This window comes from Penicillium taxi, assembly GCF_028828555.1.
Source record: "Penicillium taxi strain IBT 34144 chromosome Unknown utg000004l_segment0_segment0, whole genome shotgun sequence".
In the NCBI taxonomy this organism is placed as follows: domain Eukaryota; kingdom Fungi; phylum Ascomycota; class Eurotiomycetes; order Eurotiales; family Aspergillaceae; genus Penicillium; species Penicillium taxi.
Window position 1 is genome coordinate 2,943,523 of NW_026643206.1, and position 19,022 is coordinate 2,962,544.

Sequence of the window (19,022 nt, forward strand, 5' to 3'; positions counted from 1 at the left end):
CGTGATCGTTGGGTAGTTAAGTAGACTGAAATCTCATGAAATATTATGTAATAGTGTTCAAGTATCTTTAGAATGAGAAAAAGTACAGTGCGGGATAACAGCTGCCTTTTAAACGGCATCACATCGGGGTTCTCGTTATTCGTATTTCATCTCAACTCAAGGGGGTCTCGCTACCATAGAAATAAACAACAAATCAAAGGTCTTAGACAAAGACGAGTATCTAATCGCTCGCTATGACTAGGGTTCACTTTCGAAGTGTGGCCCTAGCCTGAAAACAAAGGATGAAAGACAAAAAAGGTTGTACCACCTGCAAACCAACGAAGATTCTTGAAGGATTAGCGGATATTGGCAACTATTGAAGACAATGGACGTCGTTTGTGTGCCTTGAACTTTTCAGTTGGTTGCCAACGTTCATGGTCGGATGCCAGCTTGCGCTTGAACATGCTTAGATCTCCAAGAAGGTCCTCCATATGATCCTGCATTTGATGGGCGTCATTTTCGTGGGAGTCCAATGTAACGGTGTCTTCATCCTCACTTTCATCTTCCCAGACTTCGGGTTCAGCCTCGGAATCAGTGAGATAAACCGGAGAGCCTTCTCGCTCCTCGTCATGTCCAGGTACTTGATGTTCTGCCATCGATAACATACTGGGCTGACGCGGAACTGATGGAATAGGGTTTTTGAGGGACTCCAAAGCCAACTTGAGATGCATACGCAAAGCCTCATTCTCTGTCTGTAGTCGGCGAACCTTGCATTCGCTGACCATCTTGGTCTCCTCCATCAGCCGTTGCATCTGCTCAACCTTTTGTTGATACTCGTCAAGCTTCTCGTCCTGGAGCTCAGAGGCACGCTGGTTCATTGTCACCTGGCTCACACTCAGCTGCAAAGTTCGAATAGTTTCAGCCATCTCTGCAATTTGTTGGTCACGCTCCGCCGCAGAAACCTGATCTTGGTTGACTCTGGCCCGAGTGCGAATGCGTTTCGCTTGGTCTGCGTAGCGTAATGTAGAGAGCGTCTCCTCATAGTCTGCAGGAGCGATGCACGCAATCATGGCGGTCTTAGAATTTCCGCCCAAACTATCCTTCAATAGCCATGTAAGTATTGAATCTCGCCACGGCACAACCTCTTTTGCTTTCCGACCTCCACGGCCTTTACTGGGGTCTGCCAACGCTGCAATCACTCGGCCAAGAGTTGTAAGCGACTTGTTGATATTGGATCCTTCCCGCAGTCTGGCACCCGTTGCTTCGGTAGATTTGGCGCGCTCGGAACCAGCCAGGTCCACCAATCGAATGCGCGCAGTACGTTCAGTAGTCTCATCCGTGGAAATATCGTGATGAATCTGCTTGAGTGTGATTGTGAAAACAGCATGAGATCGAGATGATGTGTCATTCATCTTGGTACTTGCCGTTGTACGCGACATATCACCTTTGCGCATGCACTTCATCAACTCAGTATAGTTTCGTACGCTGAGCTCCGTCAAGTCCTTGACATACGGGCCTTCTGATGGAGATTCGCGAATCCGAAGATAGTGCGGTGGGTCGGTTCGTGGCACCAAAAGGTCTCGCACATGTTCATTATAAACCTCGAAATAAGACACTCGGACGTTGTAGCTGACATCGGGTGAAGGAGAAGACTCTATTCGTTGAAACAGATCTTCACAGGTGCGCGGAATCAATCCCGGTTGATCAGGTGTCCCCATCATAGTATAACTTTTTCCTGATCCGGTTTGGCCGTATGCAAAGATGCATGTGTGGTACCCCTCAAAGTTGTGGTCCAAGAACTCCTCACCAAGGCTGTTGTACACATCCTCCTGGTGAGCATAGTGTTCATCTTCTTCGTCATGCGACCAAAATGAATTATCAAACGTGAAGGCCTTGTCGTCGAGTATCTTTCCTCGCGCCTGAGATTTAGGTCTACCCTTATCGGCCGCGCTTGTCGTCGGTGCTTGTAGATGCGTCATTTGCGTTTCAGGGTCCATTGTAATGAGACATTCTGCGCCGCGTTGAATCTCTGCGAATGGATTTTAGACATCTCATGAACTCAAGTTCATGCCTCGTGATCGCGCGATCACTTGGATGGACTCACCTCTGGGTAGAAACTTTCGGACTCGTACCACGACTCGAACATTTCCTCCTGGTACTGGACTAGACATGCCATCTTGGCGGTTCGTCGGTATTAATGCCTCGCGGGCGCGGAGTGAGGGGCTGGAGGCGGTCGATCGAAGGGTTGCGGCGGAGGCGGAAGACGACATAATGCTAGGCGACGTGATTCCCGTCGCGATCGAGGATCCGGACGTAGCTGAGGAGATCGATCCAGGCCCTGAGCTTTGACCGAGGTGGTTATAAAAGCGCGAGTCCAGCGCCATGTCCCTGCTGTGAACTCTCAATAACTGAACACAAGTGTCGACGGTCTCGCGTCGTCTCTCAACAAGCTGGGTGTACATGCAACGAAATCGGAAGAATACAGAAAAAAAGAGTAGATATGATTAAGAAAAGAGAAAGAAACAGAAAGTAGGGCAAGGACGAAATAAAAGAAAAGGAATGGGGAGAGTTACTGTAGCGCGTTGTTTCCTTAGAAGTTCCAACGGTTCATCGCTTCCCGCGGGATCTGGTTGTAAACACGGGGTCTCGACAAGTTTCAGGACTCTAGCATCCTGTGAGATGCAATCCAATTAAACGATAGTGAACAACGAGTATAATAATTCAAAATGAGGGTGATTCTCTTTAAAGTATAAACTTCGAAAACAAGACAACTAACTGAAGTTTGTCGAACCAGATACGGGTACGGAGTACGGAATACAGAATTGGAGGTCATCCGTTGCCATGGCAATTAGCACTCTTACTACACATTACATACATCGACTCTTGAAATCATATAGATCCATCCACTTTGAAGATTTTACAGTCTTCAATAATTGATAACATCGGTTTTGAATTTCCTTTCTTATTCCTTAATCAAAGTCCGCCGTCATAGCATCGAACACGTCGGCATCATCGTCCATACCCTTCGGTTTATCTTTGAAGGCAGGATCAGGGACCGGACTACCCTTGGAGTCCATATGTTCAGAGAGAAGCTGCATTGGAGATAACATGGGCTCTTCTTTCATCCGACACTGAGTGGAATTAGAGCCAGACTTCTCTTCATGAAGGTTCTTCAAGAGATGCTTGTCGTTAGGATCGGACAGATTCATCTTGGTTGGTCGTGACGACATGTTGTGTGTATGGTGAATCTGGCGCACATATTAGTATAGGGCTTTCAAGCTGAAATACATCCATACCTTAATACTACCGAGGTAGGTAAGAAAGTACAGTGTTTGGATATAGATATTTAGTCTTAGAATCTGACTTCACCCTGTTAATAGGCACGAACTGACTGGAAAATCGCAGCCTATTTATGGGCCGAAGGTGGCGGAAGGCGATATGATAATGACGATGACATTTATCGACTCTCTGGCCTTTTTCCCCGCAGTAGCCATTGTTGTTTTGTTTTGGTTCCCCAGATTCCATTTTCGTCATAAATCATGATCCAAAGTTGGCTAGCCAGTGATCAGCCAGTGATAGAGCCAATTCGTGTCCAGAACGGTAAGGTCCGAATCAATTCCATGGGTCAAAATATGCCACAAGGCCATTGTATTCTATAAACATTTAATTTCAATCATTCGGTGGCGACAGCACCTGATAATCTTGATTTGTCATTAACCAAAAAGATCTTGGAAAGGTGAGCTCTTTGCCTCTATTAGATTCATTTTTCTAGGGTTACTGACGAACTGTTCCCTAAGGTTTTCTTTAGTATGTTTAGTCATCTGAACCTCTGAACCTCTGAATGCTTTCATTCTTCGCTTTTTTTTTTTTTAACTGATCTGAGTCATATGATATGACGATATTTGCCCTACTCGCAGTAGTTCACCATGATGTGACTCGGTATTCGTGCTCATACTAAATCTGATTGTACCTCTCTCCAAGGCAAGGTCATCATAGAGAGAATTTGATCCCAAGGCCTAATAGTAGACCTGTAGGCGGTCCACGGGTTAAGACATACTAAATACCTACTACCTTTTCAATATGCCCAGGTTGATGTTTGCTCAAGATATTACCTGTATATGATGTGTAATCTTCCAAGATTGGAAACAAGCAACCTTGGAACACATTTCTAAAATCCTTGGAATCTCTATATGTCCGGAGGCCCATATTCGCACCCAAATCAAGTCTTCGCCACAATTTTAGGTCTTTCCAATGTTATACTTTTCTACCTAAAGCTTCAGCCCTTTCCGCATATTTCTCTGCAGTTTTAGTAGATGAAACTTTTGCCCATTCTGTACCCTGAGGTCACGACACGAATATACAAAATGTCAGCAATATCATAATTTTCAAGGCTTTCTTATTCGATTCGGATTATTCTACCTGGTCATGTTACATAGCTCAGATGTATCGCCTGTTGGTGTGGGTATGGAAATTAGAAAGCTTGTCAGGAATTGGGGCCAGGCTTTGTTATTGAATCTTTAGAGAAGATTACGGGATTGCCAAGATCTAGGTCATAATGAATAATCTTATGACTGGAGTTCTTATCGGAGCTTGAAATTGGCTCATTCCGTTATTTCAAACAACAATTTGAGATGAATCCTTGATTATGAAGTAGTAATAAAAGAAGAAAGACAACATGGGTTCTCGGTGAGCAGTAAAATTCCTTATTTAGATATACATATTGGGTGTTTTTAAAAGGGCGGACACTCAAGACACAGAAATAGCCTCGGTGGCCTTCCCTTTTATCACCTCCAGCAAGATAAGTGTCGAGTTTAGCTCTGCCGGCAATTATAGCAAGCTATTGTATAAAGAACCTACCTAGGTACTACCAAGGCCAAGTAGGCCAGAATATTGAAGTGCCAGGGTTGGAGCGCTTGTCTATTTGTTCAATATTCATTTAATATTCCAATGCTGTATGATATGCGCTACTCATAATTTGCCTATTTCTATAGTACTGGTCCGTATCCCCCTTATTTGATGCCTTGCAATACAAAAATACCCCTAGAATGATCTCAGATTGACCAATCTATATTAACTAGGGTGAGAAGCATATAACGTCCAACAAATATCTTAGAGGTTTAAATAACACAGTTTGGAGTTAACGAGATGAGGAAAAGTTATTTTACCACTGCAGGTTTATACAGCATCCACTCATTCCTGCAATTTTTTCATGGTAGTAATTCGATCAGTATATGCCAAGGTTTGATTCCTTCATAGGTCCTCGGCGCACCATCTCACCCTAATGTCTCTATGGGGGAAAAATCGAAGTCTCAAAAACTACACTAGAATGGAAAAGGAGTATATGTACCCGTCACTATATACTCCATTTACTATAGACCTTTCAACCGAGAAATCAGGCCATCAAGAGTGCTCCTTGTCACCTTGCCGAGGTCCTCCTTGAGAACAGAAATGAAGATAAGATTTACAGAATCTGTCTTACATGAGCTATCCCCAATTAGGACTAGGCTGTAACCTTAAAAGTAGATAAGACCAAGTTACAACTACAGTACGAGAATTCGCAGCTGGGAATCATGCGTTAGTGCACTTAATTTTGTAGTTAACACCATTGTCTCCAAAAGTAGATGGCACAAGCTTTTAAGATTAAAATGGCTCATTCTACTGTTTTGTTGAGCAAAACTAAATACAGATGTAGTGATGCACTCTTACATGTAAAAAGTAATAACCTTTTAAATCTATTTCATTAAAATTCTATGTCAAAGGAAGTGAGAGTGCTCGGTCATGTGTACTAGCTAAGTAGTACGAAAGTGGAATCGCCAAACTGAATGTTCTAAAAATCATGAGAATTTTGACACTTCGCATCGAGGCAGGGTCATATTTATGGCTTAAAAGCCTAAGCACCTCGGCCTCGTCCGCGGCCTCGACCACCACCACCCCGGCCCCGACCACCGCGACCACGACCTCCACGGCCACGGCCTTCTCCACCTCGCTTCTCAACTCCACCTCCGTGTCCAGGGCTAAGCACGTCACGAGATCTGTGGTCGCGTCGGTGAGGGGCACCTCGGCCGCCGGATTGACTTTCGTTGGCATAGTTGAAGCCAGGAATACCCTTCAGTCCCATTTTACCAATGACCTTCTTGTCCATCGGGGGAGGCTCGGGACATCCCATGCCCACAGTAGCCAGTTCGTTGGCAAGTTGTACAAGGGCAGGTTTATCAAGGCGCAGCTGTCTTAATAGACCTGATCCAGCGAAGAAACCAATGTAGGATGAGTAGGCACGTTGCTTTGTATCCTCTTCGAGCTGATACATAGCGGTCATGACGGCAGTCCCAAACGAGGGAGCGCCGGCGTTGATAGCGTCGTTTTCGGGGTGAGGTTGAATGGGCAGGTGGCGGTTATTGGACATGAAGAAAGTTTCACCCTTTGTAAGGAGAATAATAGCGCGGCCATCATTACCAGCCCGGGCTGTACGACCAACACGGTGAACGTACTGTTCAGCGTTTGACGGCAAGCCGACCTGAATGACCAGGTCAACGTTCGGGAAATCCATACCGCGGCCGATGACATCTGATGCGAACAGGATACCGGCAGCCACCTCCTTGAATTGCTCGGTTGTGCGAGTACGGGCAGACTGGCTGAGCCGGGAGTGGATCTCGAACACCTTCAAATTGGTCAGGCCCTTGGCGAATACCTTGGCCATGAGAGCAACCATATTGGCAGTGACACCGAAGACAATTATCTTAGAACTGTTCTTAGACTCGTGCTTGATAAGGGAAGTGAGTGTAGTAAAAGTGTTTCCGACAGATGGCATTTCCACGTAGTACTGGGGCACTCTCTCGTGGGTAGGTGCTTCGTTTTTCTCGATTGTCGATATGCTGGTATAACCAGACTTTAACACAACACTGACCACATCCTTGACCTTGGGTGGCACAGTAGCTGAGAAGCACATGCCTTGCCAACCGACGCTCTTCTGCGGGAGAAGTCTGAGGATCGCCTTCAACTCCTGCAAGAAACCGCTCTCAAGCATCGTGTCAGCCTCGTCAAGGACAAGGGTCTGAATCTTGGACAGCTTCTTGGCGGTGGGAGCCTCGGACAAGTAGTCCTTCAGTCGTCCCGGGGTGGCAACCAGAATTGAAGGCTTTCCTTTCATGAAGGCACTCAGGTTGGACGAACGGGATGTACCACCAACTGCTATGTGGCATTCAAGAGGTTTGGCTAGTTGTGAAGTCAGTTGATCGCAAGATTTCGCAATTTGCTGGGCGAGCTCTCGGGTTGGAGTAACGATGAGGATGGCAACATGGCCCGCCGGGGGAGCTTGGCCCTGAAGGATACAATGCAAGGCAGGTAGCAAGAAAGCCAAGGTTTTACCAGTGCCAGTCTTGGCCTGGACAAGACAGTCGCTGCGCCAGTCAGGAAGTTCGTTCAGAACGCGTTGTTGGACAGGGGTCATAAACTCAAAGCCCATCACATCGAGGCCTTTGAGCAGTCTGTTATCGAGCTTCCCAGCCATGGAGGAATATGGCTGAGCATCTTTCTCAATTTGGGGGCCTTCCATAATTTTGAGTCAAAATTGAATCTCAAAATTTGAAAGAAAATTGAATTTATTTCCTGGAAAAAAATTCAAACTTTGGGTCCTGGATGTTTTTTTTGACGGTAAGATATGGCAGAATATAATCGTTATCGAGATAAGGTAATTTGATCTTAACTGGATTTGGATTAGCGTTATTGCATACATATCACGTGGGCAGCGAGGTAAAATCGACAATGAAATCTTAGCATTCTCACCATGAAGGTTAATACCTAGGGCCAGGAACTCCAGCTCTGATACAGTGGCTAATACTACTGATAGGTGGCCAATGATTACTAATTCCAATTGAAATTAGCTCTCCATGGGCTGTAGGAAGAAACCGAAAGCAAGTCGGATCATCATTACCAGCCAATTACTAGATCTCTAATTGTGTGAATAATTATTGTCATGCAGTGACATTCTTCTAGTTTTGATTCTGATGTATGGCTCTTTTGAAACTGGATTAACCATCTGCCGGAGTGATTGAAGATAGACTCTGATTTGAAGTTTTCATTCAGTGATAAAGCGATTGCGGATTTCTTTTCCTCATAGATGTGCTATACCCCTTGACCTAGCAACAGAGTAAAAGTAAAGAAGGAAGAGAAGTAGGGGCCGTACACAGAACTTTCGATCTCATTATATGGATCATTAAGTCCTGAACTGCTATGTATGGTCCATATATGATATAAGTATGCGTCCTACCAATACATTCTGATCTGCCTGATGTGACCAACATTTTAGGCATGTTCCGAACCTCAATATAATACCAAAGGTTTCCAGTGTTGCAAGTAGAATCACGCCCTAATGGTATTTCAGGTTCTAGCCATATCCAGGGATGCACCCTGATCTCTCGGTTGTATTTTCTATACAAAGCTTAGTGGGTTCAGAGTGTGCCATAATCACTCCTAGTAGAGCTATCTGATAGAGCTTCGGTGGGAAAAGCATGGTCGCATAACGGGTGCCCTATTTAATATCGATTAGTCCATTGAATCTACCGGGGTACACAGGATCCATTGACTCAATTGTTTGGGCCTAAACATTGAGTCTATAATTCTGACCGTACTTTCACGCAAGCAGCGGTTTCCCATGTCTGATATAATTCAAGATAGATCACCGTTTTCCTGACCTCCCATTACAATTCTTTTTGCTCCATATAGCCTTTGAATCACTTATATAGGCCATAGTTTTCCCAACTTCGCACTTGGTCTAGGCTCCCTGAAAAAGAATTTAAAATCAAGGGTAGGCGATAACTACGAAAAAGAATAGCAACAGAATGAATCAGAAAGAGGTCTAGAACAGAGAACAAAAAATGGAGAATAGTAGTGATGAGTAATTGAAATTATCACCACCTGGGTATCTGACAATCATTCTGGACTAAATAACAGCTTTCTTGCGTCCACGGATGGACCTAGACAGCCAACTTCAAGGCTGTGAATATAATTATTTTATATATCCTGATTAGTTTTAGTGTAAATAATCAAGGCATAAATCCCGGATGGCCTTATGCGCCATAGCTTTGGAAGACGAAAAAAAGCAATATTATTCCACCTCATGTTGTCCGGGTATTACCCTTGCCTTTGCAGGCTCTTCTAAATATTCTTCCACTGGCTCCTTTGTTGGAAGTTCAGATGCACTCGCACCCTGAAGCTCTATAGGTCCGCCGTTGATACGACTATTTTTCCGCCTATACAGGAACCAAATAAAGCCCAGAACAATCAGCAAAGCGACACCAACACCGACACCGACACCAACGCCAATCTTAGTCGAGTTCGAAGATGAAGTATTATTTGAGAAGGAGGAAGATGATGAAGAGGAAGAGGAAGAGGAAGAGGAAGATATCGCGGGTGTAATGTTTTTTGTCGCAACGGTGTCTGTCGCGGTGTCTGTCGCGGTGCCTGTCGCGGTGCCTGTCGCAGTGCTTGTCACCAATCCAGTGACTGTGGAACTGGATACTGAGGTCGTGCTCGACTCATCTCGGACGTAGAAATCCGGACTCCAAGATATCCAACCATAATCATCGATACCATCTTCGCCGAGATCAACTTCGCCATCGAACAGTCCAAGCTGATATTCTGGGTCGGTGGTGTTGAAGTCTGTGGGGATAGCCCAGCTATAGGTCTCCAACGTGCAATTAGCTGTCTCGTTCTTCAGCAGTTTGTAGATATTGCTAGTTGTGCTAAAGCTGGCCCTAGCTGAAGAATTATTAGCTTTTAAGATCCAAGATGTCGCTCTAGTAATGCGCCTACCAACAATCTGGTCTAGCACTTGCCCTCCTGGTCGACCAAGAGAAATGTTCAGGGGTCGGCTTCCATTATCCACAGCACCCCATTTCAAGTCAAACACATCGCCGGGGTTGAATTCAGTGTTATCGAATCCATAAAATGTGCCAGCCACACAGTCTGTGTAACCGTTTGTTGACATTGTATTATACCCAAAGTTAGTAATTAGAGGATGACAGTCAAGATTCCGTGCGGCGGCACACCGCAGCTATGTATTATACCTCTCCTGGTTCCCTTAGACTAGTCTGTTGTTGTAGCGTGCTTCATTCTATTGTGGGTGGGTCTTTTCCTACTATATCAGGGCTATGTATGGCTGGGTTGTGTATGGCTCGTTGTCGTAAGCACACTAATTTCTCACCCGCTGCTAATTAGCACTAGTTTCTTACATTCTCCGGACTAGTGGTCAAATTGAGACTGAAGGACCTTCAAAAGTGGCGTGGGCTCATTATGCACCACAGAGATTAGTTATGATCGGCATCGCTTAGACACGTGTTTTTCAAAGTTCACGCCAATCTATGAGCTCCCTGAAATTAAACAAGATGAGATGGGGACACCTAGGAAAATTCATCAACGATCTTCCATCCTTCAATACCCAGGTGACTGGTAGTTCCTTTTATTTAAGATTAAAGCCGATCGAGAACCGAGTTCGCAACCCCCAAACTAAACGTCATTAAATATCTTGGTCTAGTGATTTTAGATAGGTTTTCCCCTATTTATATCACCACTGAATTAAAAACCTTTTCTCATTTTCACCATGCTCTGAGATCTCATCTCTCATCTCTCATCCCATTCTCCATAATCACACGGAACTTCACGGTGCTATTTTAGATGAGCATGGGTGCTGATGGCGCATGGACTGTCGGCCGTGCAGAGTAATGAGCACGGTTGAGAGGGATTTCTCCACATATGATGGGGTCTGATTTTGTACGGAGTACTCCGTATAATTCTCAGCTTTGGAAGAGAAGTGGATCTATATGGGAGATTTGTATCCACTAAAGATAGTAAATTAAAAGACTGCCCAGGTGACCCCGGTCCTTTTCTATAATCCTCTCATCGCTATGACCGAATCTACGATGTGTCCCCGATGGGAAAATAGAGCTGTTGCATTTCCTCTCCACCTAGCATGTTATATGTGGCATCTGGTCTTTGTTCTATAAAGATCCATCTACCCAGACGATCAGATAAATACCCACCTGTTCAAGTGAAAGTGAACGGACTTTACCTAGAGACTCCTATTAATAACTTAAAGAGATTACCAAATGAGATGAATATTCGCTTTTGTTTCAGTCTCGTTTTCTTGGCTTATTTATGCATTCTCATCTCTACAGTGGAGCAGCCCATCGTGAAGCTCATAACCACTATCATTAATAATATTATGAATAGTCTGGCTCAACAACAGGATTCCTAGATGTCAGCGAGTCTCAGATTTTTCAATCTAACATAAATTATGTGTTCTCAAAGTTCTCTGGTTCCAGAACACCAAAATGTTAAACAAAATAGTTAGCTTGCGCCCCTGTATAGCATGCATGCAGACCAGATTTGTCATCACCGCCACCTACGTGTCTAAACATCATTCGAGTTGTTTATGTAGTTATGTCAAATGGGACTGAAAGTGGATTCGTGCGAGCAAATAGGAGCAGAGTAGTCAAATATGTGTGTGTGTGTGTGTGTGTGTGTGTGTGTGTGTGTGTGTGTGTGTGTGTGTGTTCAACTAAACAATGATCTGGCGGTGATGCTAGTTACGGAATCTGACTATGCACTAAACTAAATTTTGAATCAGTCCTTTGACAAGTTAGTTATCATAAGGAGCATTAACTACTCATCGTTATTGGTCATCCTGATTATACTATGGTATGGCCCTGTGGGTTTGTTAGCGTGGTACTTACTCCCTCCTGCCGCCTTACGGAAACTAGTCCTAATATAGCCTAGCGTAATACACCATATTTCAAGGCACACAAACTATGGTTTAATTTAAATCTTACCCACTATCCCCACTACTATTACCCACTTACTACTATACCATACTATCTCTATTATGGCTACTCTTGAGTTTGAACTTGAGATTCCTGAAACCCCTCCTCCTCCTGTTCCACCAAAAGCTCGCTCGCCAGCTACTAGAGAGGAGCGTATTTTAGCTCGTTTTTTTATGAGATCTAAGGCGTTCTTATGCTGAGATCTCAGCTGAGACTGGTTTAAGTCCTCGGCAGGTTCAATATGCCTTTATTGACTCACGGCCTACACCGCATAAAGGGAAAGGTGCTATTTCTAAGCTATCTGCTCCTGAGCTTGATATGATTGAATAGTTTCTTACTTCTTCTGAGCTTGCGCGTCGAATGACTTGGAAAGAGCTTATTCGATATCTTGAGCTTGATGTTAGCTGGAAAACGCTTCGTCATTCTATGAAAAAGAGAGGTTATCCTAGACGTATTGCTCTCCGGAAACCTCTCTTGACGGATAAGACGAAAGAATATCGTCTTCAATTTACTCGCGAACATGTTAGTTGGACACGAGAGGAGTGGAATTGAGTCCTATGGTCTGACGAGACCTGGGTTACGTCTGTCTTTCAACGACGGGTTTGGGTTACCCGAAAACCTGATGAGGTTTGGGATCCTTTTTGTATGCGTACGAGACTTCAATGAGCTCCTGATGGATGTTCTGGGGGAGTTTCCATGGTGCTAAAAAAGCGCCTTGTCTTTTTTGGGAGAAGGAATGGGGAACCATTACGAGTCAGAGTTATTGTGAGAGGATTCCCCCTCTGGTGGAAGGTATGATCAAACTTGCTTATGATGAAGAATAGCTAAAATTACTATATATGCAAGATCATGCCCTTGCTCATCGTGCTGCTAACACGGTTGAGGAGCTTATTGATCGTGGGATTTATCTAGTTCATTGGCCTGCAAATTCTCCTGATCTGAATCCGATTAAGATGGTGTGGAACTGGATGAAAGATTGGATTGGAAAACATTACCTTCGGACGGATGTTAAGCTTTCTTATGATAAGCTGCGTGAGGTGGTGAAAGAGGCTTAGGATGCTGCTGTACCAGAGTCGTTTTTGGAAGAGCAGATTGGTTTAATGGAAGCGAGATGTCAAGCTGTGATCAATGCAAATGGTGGTTATACTAAATTCTAGTGTGTTACACTAGACTCTAGTTTAAAAAAAAATGAATCGTTTTTCGGGTTTTCTATTACCTTGTTGAATGAACTAAGAGTAGAATATATTAGAGTTGGCTATTATATTATTATAAATTACAGCTATGTAATATATAGGTAAAGTGCATTTTGATTACTATAGGCGGTATTTAAAATATGGCAGAAAGGCGGGGCGAGAAAGTACTGTTTTAACAAACCCACAGGGCCATAGTAGTTATTTGCCAGAATTGGGACCGTTAGAATACTAAGCTACTAAGTCATGTGACGTGAGGTATGAAGTTCCCGACTGTTATGATTTCTAAAATCTTGAAATGATTCCAAAGGTTTTTATGGTGCTATGCGTTAATATTTTACAATACACTAGAAAGCAGTGTCTTTGTGTTTATGAAGAAAAGCTAGAAGGCATATTCAAGCAGGGAGAAGATCCCAAATCATTTCGTCAGTTTGTCATTGCAGTAGGCCCCAAGCCTCAAGCATCAAGCATCAAGCATCAAGCATCATTTAGACATCTTCAGCTGATTAAAAAAAAGGATAAACAATCATCATAAAACCCCCTTTCCCAGAGTTCATCATCATCAGCATTACATACAAGTAAAAGTGTAAAAACAAGGGGGGTAAAACAATCTGAGCAAGCTCACTTGGGAGCAAACAGATTATCAAAAGAAACAAATCAAAAAAGGTTATCGGTGGAGATCAATCCAATCTTTGATAAATGAGTATATCCAGCACCTGAAGAAACCAAGATTGGAAGTAAATCTTGGAGTCTGGGTATAGGGAATTTGCCTGATAAAAAAAAGTTATATATACAAGCCAGGCAAAATGAGAATGCTTTGTGAACAACCTCTAGGACTGTCACAAGTCTCGGGGATCTGCAGGGAAACCTGCGGGGGAAAGATGATATAGAACGAGCACAGAGTGTACAGATTCATAGGGTGAGAAGGTAAAATGGAGATGGTAGATGTGGTGGACCGGGTGGGCCGGGTTGAATTATGCCGTTGAAAGCTTGGGGCTCAGTAGTAAATCAAGTCGATGGCTTGAGAGGGATTTTCGGAGATGTCTTCTTCTTTCCGATCACGAGTACTTCCTCTTCGGAATCATCATCATCATCCTCGTCATCGCAGTAGTACCTTGATTCGTCCTCTTCTGAAGGTCTTGGAGAGCAATCGTTGTTGGCTTTGACAGTTTCGCATGTACGGAGCAAAGAGGGTACTTCGGCCCCATTTGAATCTTTGCTCTGAACATATGGCGTGTCACCAGAAAGAGAGGACGCACCAGACACTACAGACGGGATGCTGGGGTGGGAGGCACTCTGCGACATGCCGCTGGTAAAATCATCAGCCGAGGAGGAACAAATGGTGACGGATGGGTCTTGAACAGACAGGCAGCTGCTAGCGGGCTCGGCAATATATCCTGGGTCTGGTTGAGACGACATGAATGGCAAGCGAAGGGAGTCGGTCGAGTACATAGCACTTTCGAGAGCTAACCTCGGAGCCAAAGTATCTTCTGGACTGTGCGCTATGTCACTTTTCCTACGCCGCAGCAATGCTTCCTTGGTGAGATGAAAAGATTCCCTCGAAGACTTGCATGTCAGCTGTTGAGACCGGTTGCGACGATGAAGAGAGGCCGTTGTGGGGCTTTGCGACGCGGGAGGTTCAGCATGCCACAAGCCCGTGTTTTGCATGTCACCAACTGCCGACGCAATACTCAGAGCGAGACTGGGCTCGGCATGTCTGTCTCCATCCACAGATATACGCTCTCCAGTTGGAGAAGATCGCCGGCTGAGGCTTCCAATGCGGGATGATGCGCGCCGAGTCGCACCGCTAAATATATTGCCTAGGTTTGCGGTTCCCAAAGCCTCAATGATGGACGAAGTGCCCCTTCGCCCGTCGAAACTGGACCTCTTGACGGTTTTGGTGGATTTGGTGGATTCCGTAGTAGACATGGAGGACTTTGATCGCTGGGGAGGACCAGGTCTTTGCGCCGACACCCTTTGTGCCGACACCATTGATGCATGGGCAGCGGGAACCTTGCCTTCGAACATTGATGCTGACTCGAAATAGGACACCCATGAGCCCCCCTCCACTGGACTCGCGGTGACGCTCTGGGCCAGTGGATGTTCTCCTGGGACATTCAGTTTGGACGGCCGTGGCATCTCCTCATCTCCTCTAAGACTGGATCGACGACTACTATGACCGCCCTTGCCGAACGTGCTAGCTGATGAAATTGAAGACAAGGTATCCGTGGAGTTTGAGTTTGAGTTACGTTTGTGAGGCTCTTTCTCCTTGTGATGATGGGACCGACCACCAAACCATTTGGCTACGTTTGATCGGACGCGTTGAATGAATGGGACTTTGCTGACAGCACTCGTCACTTCCTCTTTGGAGACCTCAATTCTTTTGCCCTTGCTTTGATAGCCGGGGTCAGTCTCCTCAACCCAGGCGCGGGGGTTTGGTAGACCATGTAGAGTCCAGGGGTGATGCTTAATCTCCTTCAAAGTGATTCGTTTCACCGGGTCCTTCGTCAATAGACGGCGGAGCAGGTCGTATAATTCAACATCAATATTCTCGTACAAAAGTTCATAGCTCTCGCGGCAATTTTCTTGCACGGTGTCCAACGAGTCATCCTTGACAGGAACCAAGCGGGTACGTGGGATAAAGACTTCCTTCTTCACAATGGTCTGGAACATGCTATATTCATCGTCCGACAAGAAAGGAAGGCGGCCAAACACCATGCCGTATAACGTTACGCCCAAGGACCAAACGTCGATTGCGCCAGTAATCTTGGGAACGGAGCCGATAGTTTCCTCGAAGTCATCTCCAGTATAGCAGAGCTCCGGAGCATAAAAAGCAGGAGTACCGACAGTCTTGGAGAGCTCGCGGGCATCATCCAGCTCTAGAGCTGCTTTGCCGGTCTCATTGATTTGCTCCTCCTCCTCCTCTTCGTCCTCGTCGCGCATTGGTCGTCCCAGGTAAGAAACGCCAAAATCGGAGATCTTGACCCGATGGCTGCCAGTGACCAGAAGGTTGGCAGGCTTAATATCGCGATGAATGATGCCCTGATAGTGGAGGTATTCAAGTCCAAGAACAGAATCTCTGAATGCAACGCGGGCTTCGTCGATGGTCAAGCAAGGTACATAAGACATGTCATTTGCATCGGCGGACCACTCAGGCTCGGATGGAGCGTAGCCGAAGCTACTCGATGTAGTGCTGAAGCGCCTTTCAAAGGGATAATCTGAGTAGGCCCCGTACATGGTGCCTTCAATAGCTGCCAAGGCTAATTCTTGAGCAGGAGTAAAAGAGTTTTCGTCCGTGACTGCAGCGGAGCGAGTAGATGATCTCCTCCTTTCCAATCCTTCTTCATCTTCTTCCTCGTCTGATGATTCAGCTCCATGCTCTAAACTCCAAGCTGGAACAGGCCCCTGTCGCGCATCAGCAGCCTGAGCTTCAATCTTTTGCCGTGCCCTTTCTCTTTGTTGACGAAGGTGCAAAGCGGTTTTAATAAATTGGTGACTCTCTTCCAAGAAAGCTGGAGTGTCAGGAATCCCCTCCTTCTCTCGCTCCAGTCGCAGTTTATCGACATGGACGATCTCACGAAGACCTTTCTTCCGCCAGACGATTTCGCCGTTCTCCACGTACTCCAGTACTATATACACCTTTTGACGGTTGGGATCGTCAATAACTTCAAGCAGACTGACCACATTGGGATGTCGCGCCTTTTTCAGTATGGCCACCTCCTTCTTCACTTTATCTTCCGGGTTGCCCAACTTCCCGAGTCGCCGACGCTTGGAGTACCTTGAAACAATTTTGATGGCAACCTTCTGTTTGGTTGTGACATGGCGACCCAGCTTGACTTTGCCATGTTCTCCTCGCCCAAGTTCCTCCAGGATCTCGTATTGGTTGATATGCTTGTTTCCTGTGACCAGGTCTCTATCCACTTCGGCGGTATGGGTTTCTTTGGGCGGTTGGAGATGTGAAGGATGTAGAAACTGACTGCCGATCCCACCATCATCGGACCCAGATGGCGGTGTAGTGCGGGGGTTGGTCATGGAGAACAGTCCAGGGCTCGAAATAGGTGTGTTTCCTGCAGTGCGAGTAGCACGGGGAAATCGAGGCAAGGCATCAGGTGGCTTAGGGGCAAATGAGCTGCTTGAGCGTTTTTGTGCTGTTTTGTAGACTGGATGTATCTGGGATTGCAACGAGGCGTATGACTGATCGGGATATACGGGATATTCAGGATATTCAGAAGTGGAGTTCTCTAATTGTCGAGATGTTCTCCTCGGACTGCGTCCTACGCTGCCATGTTCCGACCACGCATCGACAACAATGTGTTCGTTGAGCGCCTGCAAAGAGCTGGACGAAGAGCGGGTTGAAGGTGATCGGCCGGAGCCGTGGACGTGCGAAAAGGCCTGACGCATGCTAGCCTTTGCTTCAGATATATCGCTCATAGCGGTAGACTTCGGTGCGTGCTTTGTCGATGCATGCTTGGTCTCGATCTTGTCGTTTGTAGCCGGGGCGTGCGGCAGCTCGTCGGATCGGTTGGGATCTTCTGAAACATGCCCATTTTGAGCCACATGGTCCAGAGCCTCAAGACTGGCTGAGGAGCTGCGCTCAGTCATTCTTATTCTTTAATGTATAATTTAGTTGTTGTGTTGGGTTTTTCCCCTCCTTTTCGAACCCTTTTTTGGACAGTTTATTGATGCGGGTCGACGGTGCTAAGATTGCAGCAGAGCATCCTTTTCACAGGTATGTGTTAATTATATAATGATGGATGAAGAGCCTCATACAAGCTCAGTAAGGTAGGAATGGGCCAGCATTACTCTCGTAGATGGCCTGAGGGGATATCGTTAAGTCGGTGAGGTCGGCGAGGTCGACCAAGACCCGTGTACCGGACAGCGGGTCGCCAAGAGAGGGGGTTATCGAGGTAGGCCTGCTACTGTTCGAGAAAATCGAGGTTCTCTCACGCAGGCAACAACACGTGGGGAGGATGAAACTTTGGGGGAGGTGGTAGGGGGAGCAAAAAGGACCGTAGTTATAAGAGTCCACAATAGAAGGAAAACCTAGTTCGGTTGAAATAGAAGTCAAGGAATGTCCAAAAAAGAATGGCGACGAATAATGTCGAGGTTAAATGACCGGTGTAGGTTATTGAGAGGGGGAAGGGGGAGGTTGGGTTGGGTCAATTTGGGTGGGTAGGGTATTGAGAGCGGAGTACGGACTGCAGACTACGGAGAAGGGAGATTGATCGGAACGCCACAATTCGAAAATCAAAGATCATAAAAATGAATTTTAGAAAAAAAAAAAAAGGACAAATGCTAAGTTAAATTGAACTCTCGATTTACAATAGGCAGGAGTAAAAAAAAAAAAAAAAAGGTTAGGGTACAGTACCAAACATAGTTAATACAAGAAACTTACTGCATGTGGGGCTTCCCAAGGTTGTCAGACTCTGATGATCTGGCCCGTGTTGAAGACTTTGATATTCAAAAGTAGAGTGGTTTTATTTCGTTCTAGTATTACTATGTACCTCGTTGACCCACTAAAAGATATATTGGTGGATGTACGAATTACCTGCGCATGTCTATAGACTCGAGATCTTGTCTAAACTATCAAGTATAACGAAACCTATGCTATTAAGCCTTAACATTTGAATCAACCTTGAAATCCTTCACACTAAATATCCACTGTTGAAAGGACCACGGTAGAGATGCCTATATTCTATCAACTAGGTAGGATCATCGACTTGCCGATGTAAGTCCGCTTTAGTCCTATACGGAAACAGCCCACCAATCGTCCCTCTTAACCGGTGGCTCGGTGCCAGTTCAGTTTCAATTTGGCAAAAGGTCCAACAGAACTAGTAGTTTAGTGAGCTGACTTCTTTCCATTTCAAACCTACCTATATAGTAACTGATAGTGACTTAGGTTATAGGCGAAAGTTTACTGTTCCCTCGTGCTTCTGCTCTTATACAGTAACATCTATTGCCCTGTGTTTCATATGAGTAGCATTATTGTGCCTTACCGCTATGGGCTAGGCCAGACCACACTATTTGTTCTCCAGGA

The 19,022-nt window shown here is 45.4% G+C and overlaps 5 protein-coding genes across 5 annotated transcripts; all 5 read right to left on the minus strand.

The window, feature by feature from the left end:
- Nucleotides 1–335: 335 nt before the first annotated feature.
- N7495_006016 (kinesin-3 family protein uncB) lies at nucleotides 336–2,363 on the minus strand (the record flags this gene model as incomplete). Its single annotated transcript, XM_057208667.1, has 2 exons — nucleotides 336–2,008; nucleotides 2,084–2,363. The coding sequence occupies 2 exons, from the start codon at nucleotides 2,361–2,363 to the stop codon at nucleotides 336–338; spliced, it is 1,953 nt and encodes a 650-aa protein (XP_057062441.1).
- Nucleotides 2,364–2,948: 585 nt separating this feature from the next.
- Nucleotides 2,949–3,209, minus strand: N7495_006017 (uncharacterized protein; the record flags this gene model as incomplete). The annotated part of the gene is made up of 1 exon (XM_057208668.1): nucleotides 2,949–3,209. The coding sequence occupies one exon, from the start codon at nucleotides 3,207–3,209 to the stop codon at nucleotides 2,949–2,951; it is 261 nt and encodes an 86-aa protein (XP_057062442.1).
- Nucleotides 3,210–5,869: 2,660 nt separating this feature from the next.
- On the minus strand, nucleotides 5,870–7,531 carry N7495_006018 (uncharacterized protein; the record flags this gene model as incomplete). The annotated part of the gene is made up of 1 exon (XM_057208669.1): nucleotides 5,870–7,531. The coding sequence occupies one exon, from the start codon at nucleotides 7,529–7,531 to the stop codon at nucleotides 5,870–5,872; it is 1,662 nt and encodes a 553-aa protein (XP_057062443.1).
- A 1,551-nt stretch (nucleotides 7,532–9,082) lies between these two features.
- On the minus strand, nucleotides 9,083–9,964 carry N7495_006019 (uncharacterized protein; the record flags this gene model as incomplete). The annotated part of the gene is made up of 2 exons (XM_057208670.1): nucleotides 9,083–9,735; nucleotides 9,790–9,964. 2 exons carry the CDS (start codon nucleotides 9,962–9,964, stop codon nucleotides 9,083–9,085), a joined length of 828 nt encoding a protein of 275 aa, XP_057062444.1.
- A 4,029-nt stretch (nucleotides 9,965–13,993) lies between these two features.
- N7495_006020 (putative serine/threonine protein kinase) lies at nucleotides 13,994–17,587 on the minus strand (the record flags this gene model as incomplete). Its single annotated transcript, XM_057208671.1, has 1 exon — nucleotides 13,994–17,587. One exon carries the CDS (start codon nucleotides 17,585–17,587, stop codon nucleotides 13,994–13,996), a length of 3,594 nt encoding a protein of 1,197 aa, XP_057062445.1.
- Nucleotides 17,588–19,022: the final 1,435 nt, after the last annotated feature.